Source organism: Syzygium oleosum, unplaced genomic scaffold (assembly GCF_021117445.2).
Source record: "Syzygium oleosum isolate NSW1041296 unplaced genomic scaffold, Sole_v2.1 Sole_v2.21, whole genome shotgun sequence".
Classification (NCBI taxonomy): Eukaryota; Viridiplantae; Streptophyta; class Magnoliopsida; order Myrtales; family Myrtaceae; genus Syzygium; species Syzygium oleosum.
The window spans coordinates 2197623-2207283 of record NW_026607505.1 but is presented as its reverse complement, the minus strand read 5'-3'; the positions used below and the strand labels follow the sequence as shown (position 1 = coordinate 2207283).

Here is a 9661-nt window from a genome sequence, read left to right as displayed (position 1 = left end):
TTGAAAACAAGCAACAATAAGTAAACATAATTTCCTCGATAACAATTTCCAAGACTCCAAGTCTCTAGATAATAATTGCAAGAATCCAATTTACTAGATGAGCTTGGATTACGAAAAGTCTTTTTTATTTCCAACAGCCTCCCTTAAACCAAGCTCATCTTGACCATGCCGATCATTCTCTTGAGTTTAAGGAAGGAGTCCGTCTTCAACGGCTTAGTAAACATGTCGGCCACTTGGTCTTCCGACTTGCAAAACTGTAATACAATCTCCTCAGACTTCACTAGATCTCGAATGAAATTATACTTTATATCAATGTGCTTGCTTCTTCCATGAAAGACCGGATTCTTTGCAAGGGCAATTGCGAACTTATTATCACAATTAATCACCGTCGGATGCTTACCTCAAAACCCTTAACAAGGAAAGAGAGAAATGGCGCAGAATCTTATAAAGAAAGAGTAATTTAGGATGCGTTTGTATGAGGGATAGTATTTTCTAGAAATTAGTTTTCCAAACTTTCTCCTGTTTGGTTCGTTAAAATTGATTAGTCAATGAAAACACTTTCCGATTAAGGAAAATATTCATTAAATTCATATCATTTTTCGAATGAGATCTAAACACTAGAAAACGTTTTCGGTGACATATCACCAAATAAAGGAAAATTAACTATTTTTCTGAAAAATGATTTCCCAAAAAGTATATTTTGTTATCATTTTCCTCCAAATAAACGTATCTGTGTAAGGAAAATACAAAAAGAGAAACAGGAAAACCAAAAGGAGAAAAACAAGATTCTCCTTCTCCCCATAAAACCCTGAGACCCTTCTTCAGTTCTTATAAAAAAAAAATGACAAATTACATGATCTCGAATTTCCTTTTACATTGTCCTTGTCCGCCGAGGGAACTCCCAGATAAAATCGCCCAAGAACAATTGCCCACATCACGCCCAAGAACAAGGAAAGAGGAAAATGGGAAATAATCTTTATAAAGAAACCGCAACAAATAAGGAAAACCAAAAAGGAGAAAAAAAAATATCCTCCTTTTCCCCTTTAAAACCCCGAGACAAATCCTTCTTCCTCTCACTACCTCGAAACCCAAGCACAAGCAAAGAGAAAAAAAAATGGCAAAGAAAGATATGGGAGTTGTGAAGGGACTCTTCCTTTTTGTCCCGTTGCTCTCTTCTATTTTCACGTGTGTGCTGTGCGCACGGGAATTGAACTTTGGACTCGACCCCTTTTACCAGCTGGACAGCGTGCCTTCGGTCGTGAAGGATTTTGATCTGAAGAGATACTCGGGACGCTGGTACGAGATCGCCGCCTTCCCGTCGTTCTTTGAGCTCAGGAATGCCGTGGACACGAGGGCCACATACACTCTGAAGGAGGATGGGACCTTGGATGTGTTGAACGAGGGCTGGGTCAATGGCAAGAGGGAGTACATTGTGGGCACTGCCTACAAGGCTGACCCGAGCAGCAACGAGGCGAAGCTCAGAGTGAAATTCTATAGGCCTCCGTTCTTCCCCATCTTCCCCGTGATTGGGGACTACTGGGTCTTGTACATTGATGCTGATTATCAGTATGCTGTCGTTGGTCAGCCAGCAGGAAGTATCTCTGGGTATGCAACTTTCTGGTCAAGTTTCCTTCGCTTTTTTCTTGTCTTTTTCCCGTCGGAGACAATTAAATTAGACCTATCAAACATGTTAAGAAATGGATTTGTGGCCCATTTTGACATGTCTAATTAGAATACATAGGTTCTTGTTTTGTGAGTGATGGTTCCTTGGGCGGTTTGTCTGAATTGTGAGTTGGGTTCCAATTCTTTTTTCTTTTGATTCTTTCACTTTTTTATTGGCTAATGGGTGGGATTTTTGTTTTTGCAGATTATAAGCAGAAAGAGTCATTTAGATGATAAAATCTATAATCAGCTGGTTCAGAAGGCTGTTGATGAAGGGTATGATGTGAGCAAGCTCCACAAGACTCCACAGAGTGACGCACCTCCGCCGCTATAAGAAGGATCCAAGGAGGACGACAAAGGCATTTGGTGGATCAAGTTCGTCCTAGGGAAATTGGGAAACTCAACTTTGCAGCAGCTTGATGAAGATGATGTTGAAATTGATTGTTGTCAATAAATAATAAAGAGAAGAAATATTTGGATATGAAAGAAGTATTTAATCAAATGAAGAGAATTGATTCACACCCCAACTCCAACAAGAATGAGAGAATCACATAATTATCCTTCCACCCCGAGAGACGTAGTCTCAAACACAAATCAATATCGACTCAGAAATCTCGTATCCAAATCGAAGAACTTGGAAACTATTTAAGATGAATGGTACGAGCAACACACAGCAACCACAACCTAGCTAATGTTTGTGGCCTCAACTAATGGCAACCACATAAAATGAAAAATTTGGACATATTAGTTTGCGACATGAGTATGTTCGACAATTAATTATTGATCGAATTACTTCAATAATTTATGTTTAGACATATAATAACTTAGCTGATCCATTCACTAAAAAACACAATATGCGGATAGTTTTGAGTTGATATGACCAAATCAACTATGCATTTTATCGTGCTTTACATCAATGAAGTAAATTGTGAATCGTGCTTTGCTTAATCTTCGAGTGTTTGAAATGTATAGCTAAAATTCTTGATGCACAAGATCCTTCTTAGACAAGGCCATTAGAAAGTAATCTGCACGATCGTCTCTCAGTGCACAGATGTAGGAGCATGAATTCTTGAAAGTAACATCCACAACAATGTGTATGAATGTCTCAGCATGTCATTGAGGTAATACCAGATTCAAAAGTGAGATAGTTAACATTTCGTGATGATAGGAAGAGTAGGTGCGTTTAGGTGATTTCATGGTTAAGAGAAAAGCATAAGATCAGCACACAAAAGAAAAGGAGAAGAAAAAAGAAGTGATTACTCTCCTCAGCTCCATGGATCTTGCATCCCATTGGAAAATATGATGTTGCTGCCAAATCTCTTAAGCATTTCCTCTATTCACTGCAAAGGAAAGAACATGATATTTTTTAGCCTTTTAAAGAAATGGCACTTGGGAAAAAAAAAGGAAAAAGAAATGGCACTCCATGTTAAAAGCATCTATCATAGGTAATAAATGACATGACCAAACTTTTTTACTCGGTTTGCCACCAAATTCAGTTGTGATCCAAGGTGGCCGAAGTGTGACTTCATACTTCTCCATGCGTTGTTCCGCTAGCGCATTGCAGTTATAGGAAAAAATGGAGTAAACATGCTCTCACTGGAGAAACTCATTGGCATGACCATCTCCATCCGAGCCCGTACAATTACTTGAAAGGGAATAGATCAATTGGCAGTCAGCACAGATCCTATGATCATCTGCTGGTAAATTTTACTTTGATTGGTTTAATCAAATTCGGTTGCTATATCCTATAAATAATGGACACAAGATTTGTAAGGACCTGGGGTCTATACTGTGTAATATTGTCCGCTTTGGGCCAACTGACCCTCACGGCTTTAAAACGCGTTACAGAGACCTCTGGTCGTTGGACCTGGTTGTTACATTCTCCCCTCCTTCGAGCACAGCGTCCTCGCTGTGGCCCCACACGCGGTCGGGAATCGGCTCTGATACCATTTGTAAGGACCCAGGATCTATACTGTGTAATATTGTCCGCTTTGGGCCTACTGACCCTCACGGCTTTAAAACGTGTTACACAGAGTAGAGAACCCAAGCCTTATAAACTAGACCAGGACTCCCCCCCTAAGCGATGTGGGATAAGAGACATGCCCCTCTTGCCATCCTAGAAGCTTGCTAGGAGCCGCTCCTTGTCCAGGCCCTCTGGCCCCGGCGACCACTCCCCGCCCTCGTCAGACCGGGTCGTTACAAGATTGCTGTCTGGTTTAATCAAATCTGGTTTGCTCTCTTTCAAACCCACCAAAATAATTCTGTGTCAAGCGGAATGAACTCTGGAGAAGCCAATAGTTGAGAGGAGACTCTAACCTGGGAGTCCCAACCATGCAGGCCATGAGCAACGGGTCTGTGTTCGATGTTGGAGCATCTCTCAGTTTTTTCATAATTATAGGACAAACTTGCAGCTGCAAAAGCCTTGCTTAGCTTCATTTATCCAGGAGGAAGTGCGTCAACAATCTGGCGCATCTTCAATGAAATTGTTGGAATAATAAAATTTGGAATTGATATTCAAATATGTCTTGAAGGATTATATAATATTTATAGACCTTTAGATAACTAGAACAACTAAAAACTATCTTGAAAACAAGCAACAATAAGTAAACATAATTTCCTCGATAACAATTTCCAAGACTCCAAGTCTCTAGATAATAATTGCAAGAATCCAATTCACGAGATGAGCTTGGATTACGAAAATTCTTTTTTATTTCCAACAGCCTCCCTTAAACCGAGCTCATCTTGACCATGTCGATCATTCTCTTGAGTTTAAGGAAGGAGTCCGTCTTCAACGGCTTAGTAAACATGTCGGCCACTTGGTCTTCCGACTTGCAAAACTGTAATACAATCTCCTCAGACTTCACTAGATCTCGAATGAAATTATACTTTATATCAATGTGCTTGCTTCTTCCATGAAAGACCGGATTCTTTGCAAGGGCAATTGCGAACTTATTATCACAATTAATCACCGTCGGATGCTTACCTCAAAACCCTTAACAAGGAAAGAGAGAAATGGCGCAGAATCTTATAAAGAAAGAGTAATTTAGGATGCGTTTGTATGAGGGATAGTATTTTCTAGAAATTAGTTTTCCAAACTTTCTCCTGTTTGGTTCGTTAAAATTGATTAGTCAATGAAAACACTTTCCGATTAAGGAAAATATTCATTAAATTCATATCATTTTTTGAATAAGGTCTAAACACTAGAAAACGTTTTCGGTGACATATCACCAAATAAAGGAAAATTAACTATTTTTCTGAAAAATGATTTCCCAAAAAGTATATTTTGTTATCATTTTCCTCCAAATAAACGTATCTGTGTAAGGAAAATAAAAAAAGAGAAACAGGAAAACCAAAAGGAGAAAAACAAGATTCTCCTTCTCCCCATAAAACCCTGAGACCCTTCTTCAGTTCTTATAAAAAAAAGAAATTGACAAATTACATGATCTCGATTTCCTTTTACATTGTCTTTGTCCGCCGAGAGAACTCCCAAATAAAATCGCCCAAGAACAACGAAAGAGGAAAATGGGAAATAATCTTTATAAAGAAACCGCAACAAATAAGGAAATCCAAGAAGAGAAAATTCAAAAAGGAGAAAAAAAATATCCTCCTTTTCCCCTTATAAAACCGCAAGACAAATGCTGTCACGCCTCGTACCCCCATCGAGCTCGCGACATCCCCTGCTCCGGTCGAAATGATGCGACGTCTCAGGAATGTCGCCGACCCAATCCAAACATCAGAGCCACATGCGGAAGCGAAATATAAAAGCCCCGAACAGAAAGATGACGACAACGGGGTAGAACAACAGAACAATCCAGCAACCACATATACATACAACATCAAATATACAAACATTGTAATACAAACATATATAGCAACCAGCATCCGGAATCACCGTTATAACAAAAGATCAGGGTTTGGTTAACTTAACTTCCCTATGGGTCAACCCAATTTATACAACCCCTAAAATGGCCTAGGGAAAAACCTAAGGGTCGCCCTTCTCCATTCTGCCCCTAATTCATCTGGCTCAATCCTCCGAAAATCTCTTGGGCATCGCTTGCGAATCCACCGGCACCATGGGCGGCTCTTCGTACTTCAAAAAGAGGAGGCGGTTCCCTGGGTTTATGGCTGGGGGTCTGAAAGTGGCGGTTATACAACCGTGAGACGAATCTCAATAAGTGTACAACCCCAAACCCCACGTAGGCACTCACGTACCGCCAGACGAAAACACACATAACACACAATGATCAGCCAAACTAACAATCACATGCGACCCTACCTGGAATTCCTCACGCACGTCCCTGCACGTTAGTCAACCACACAGCCAGTATGCCACAGAAATACATCACCGCCGCGCGCGTGCCCCGATTATAGAGCAAAACCCACTTAGGCACGTCCCATACCATGCCTAGCAGTTTTTACCCCATAATCGAGCATCACACCACGCGATACAAACACGCTCGCACACCTCACGGCCATACACACGAGGCGTACGGCCAAGCCACATTCTGTCCGAAACACACACCAAACCAGCCAACAACAACAAACAATATAATTAATCCAATAAACTCAATCAAGCCAATATAATTCCAATCAATCACACTATTAATCCCGATCGATCCTCAACATCACAGTCCTAACCGAGCCTCCTAAACCTCGAATTTCCCTCGTCAATCAGTCCACAATCACCTAAACAACCAGCCATTAAACACAATTCACACAACCATGTACAAATTTCCATTCAAGACGCAATCCCGTCAATTAATCGCACAATTCAGCCGCGATCATTTCGCATCACCTCAGCCCTATTCGAGCCTACCAAACCACATAAATTTAGTCCCGAAATCAGTCCACAACCTCCGAACAACCAGCCTCCAATTCAGTCCCAAAACAGCCACAAAATTAACTAAACCGAGTCCTAAACGAGCCTAGAAATACCCGAGGTCCTAAATGGCCATTGGGGAAGTCACTTACCTAAGAAAAACGCGACAAACTGGCTGGACAAGGGGCTGGAACAGCCGGACCACCAGCAGCAGCAGCAGCGCCGTTGGCGACGTACGGACGCCGACGTACGGACCCGTACGGACGTCCGTACAGAAACTGTACGGACTCGTACGGACGGCGACGTGCGGCGACGTACGGTGCGGCTGGACGTCGTGGCGGCAGCGGCTCGGTCGTTCAAGCTCCGGTGCGGCGGCGGCGAGCTCCGGCGTCCTTTGCCGAGAGAGAAAAACCAAGAGGGAGAGGGAGAGAACATGGGAGAGGAGAGAGAGTGATCAGGTCAGAAATGAGAGGAGAGAGAGAGAGCTGGTCAAATGTAGTGGGCTGGTGGGGTGACACGTGTCGCGATCCTACGCGATTTCCCATTTTGCCCTTGATCCAACGGCCCTCGTTCGTTCCAATCCAATAATGCAAGGGTAAAAGCGTCCAAGGTCCAATAATGCAGCTGATTTTTCAGACCTGATCAATCCCAAAATTATTCTAAAATTCGGAACTGAAAAATAGCCCAAGGGCAAAATGGTCATTTTTCCGGTCCCGAGGCGAAATTTCAATTTTTGTCCAAATCAACCCCAAATGTGCGTGGCCACCATAATATGGCGTCGGAATCGCGAAAATAGCTTCTTAAGCCCTCGAAAATCGACTGGAATAAAATAATATTATTTTTCGCTTCCGAGCCAAAATTCCAATTTTTGGCCGTAACTACTCCAAATGCACGTGGCCACCCCAAAATGACGCTAGCCTCGAAAAATAACCTCAAACGACCTCAAAATCCAACATTGGTGTCCCCAGGGGCAAAACCGTAATTTTTCCGGCCCCGAACCGAAATCCATTTTTTTGCAGAAATGGGTGGCCCCAAGGTTGGCCAAGCCAAAAACGTCATCGGACGCTCAAAATTGTCACTTTCAAAATTCTCGATTCCCGGGCCCGAATTCCAAGAAATGACTAAAATTGAACAATCGCGACTTTAGCTTATCTCTGGCTAACGGGTGGCTCATTGGGATTACGCGTTCTCGACCCGTGACCGACACTAAGTCAAATCACGTTTAAGTTTACTCTACCCGGGACGACCTCGGTTGTCATATAATTGCGAAGGTCTGTCACTAGTGCCCTTCGGACACGATCAATCAAATAGATTGGTCTCTGTTGGCTCAAAACATTCCCTCGTCAATCGATATGGTCGAAGATCGAACCAAGATCGAGTTCTTTGGTGGTGCGAACTCAATCCCGTACTGGGCTTACCCCTAAGGTTAGCATCCCGAGAATGCGCGGGTCCCGGGTGAGATCTCACTATAGTGCATTGGTCAAATTCATTTCCTAAATCCCGGGAAAAGGATCGAAAATTCAGACGGTTACAAATGCTTCTTCCTCTCACTACCTCGAAACCCAAGCACAAGGAAAGAGAAAAAAATGGCAAAGAAAGAGATGGGAGTTGTGAAGAGACTCTTTCTTTTTGTCTCGCTGCCTTCGATGTTCACGTGTGCGCTATGCGCACGGGAATTGAACTTTGGACTCGACCCCTTTTACCAGCTAGACAGCGTGCCTTCGGTCGTGAAGGATTTTGATCTGAAGAGATACTCGGGACGCTGGTACGAGATCGCCGCCTTCCCGTCGTTCTTTGAGCCCAAGAATGCCGTGGACACGAGGGCCACATACACTCTGAAGGAGGATGGGACCTTGGATGTGTTGAACGAGGGCTGGGTCAATGGCAAGAGGGAGTACATTGTGGGCACTGCCTACAAGGCTGACCCGAGCAGCAACGAGGCGAAGCTCAAAGTGAAATTCTATAGGCCTCCGTTCTTCCCCATCTTCCCCGTGATTGGGGACTACTGGGTCTTGTACATTGATGCTGATTATCAGTATGCTGTCGTTGGTCAGCCCAGCAGGAAGTATCTTTGGGTATGCAACTTTCTCGTAAAGTTTCCTTTGCTTTTTTCTTGTCTTTTTCCCGTCGGAGACAATTAAATTAGACCTACCAAATATGTTAAGAAATGGATTTATGACCCATTTTGACATGTCTAATTAGAATGCATAGGTTCTTATTTTGTGAGTGAAGGTTCCTTGGGCGGTTTGTCTGAATTGTGATTTGGGTTCCAATTCTTTTTTCTTTTGATTCTTTCACTTTTTGATTGGCTAATCGGTGGGATTTTTGTTTTTGCAGATTATAAGCAGAAAGAGTCATTTAGATGATAAAATCTATAATCAGCTGGTTCAGAAGGCTGTTGATGAAGGGTATGATGTGAGCAAGCTCCACAAGACTCCACAGAGTGACGCACCTCCGCCGCTATAAGAAGGATCCAAGGAGGACAACTAAGGCATCTGGTGGATCAAGTCCGTCCTAGGGAAATTGGGAAACTTAACTTTACAGCAGCTTGATGAAAATGACGTTGAAATTGATTGCTGTCAATAAATAATAACGAGAAGAAATATTTGGATATGAAAGAAGTTATTAATCAAATGAAGAGAATTGATTGTCACACCCCAACTCCAACAAGAATGAGAATTCTCTCATAATTATCCTTCCACCCCGAGAGACATAGTCTCAAACACAAATCAATATCGACTCAGAAATCTCGTATCCAAATCGAAGAACTTGGAAAATATTTAAAATGAATGGTACGAGCAATCACACAGCAATCACAGCCTAGCTAATGTTTGTGGCCACAACTAATGGCAACCATATAAAATGAAAAATTTGGACATATTAGTTTGCGACATGAGTATGTTCGACAATTAATTATTGATTGAATTATTTCAATAATTTATGTTCAGACATATAATAACTTAGCTGATCCATTCACTATAAAGCACAATCTGCAGATAGTTTTGAGTTGATATGACCAAATCAACTATGCATTTTATCGTGCTTTACATCAATGAAGTAAATTGTGAATCGTGCTTTGCTTAATCTTCAAGTGTTTGAAATGTATAGCTAAAATTCTTGATGCACAAGATCCTTCTTAGACAAGGCCATTAGAAAGTAATCTGCACGGTCGTCTCTCAG

General features: G+C 42.1%; 1 protein-coding gene and 1 pseudogene across 1 annotated transcript; both read left to right on the top strand.

Annotated features, from left to right (window-relative positions):
- Window positions 1-1114: 1114 nt before the first annotated feature.
- Window positions 1115-2133, top strand: LOC130140765 (temperature-induced lipocalin-1-like; annotated as a pseudogene).
- Window positions 2134-8067: 5934 nt separating this feature from the next.
- On the top strand, window positions 8068-9067 carry LOC115666407 (temperature-induced lipocalin-1-like). Its single transcript, XM_030588140.2, is given in 2 exon segments — window positions 8068-8556; window positions 8819-9067. Coding segments are annotated over 2 exon segments (738 nt in total).
- Window positions 9068-9661: the final 594 nt, after the last annotated feature.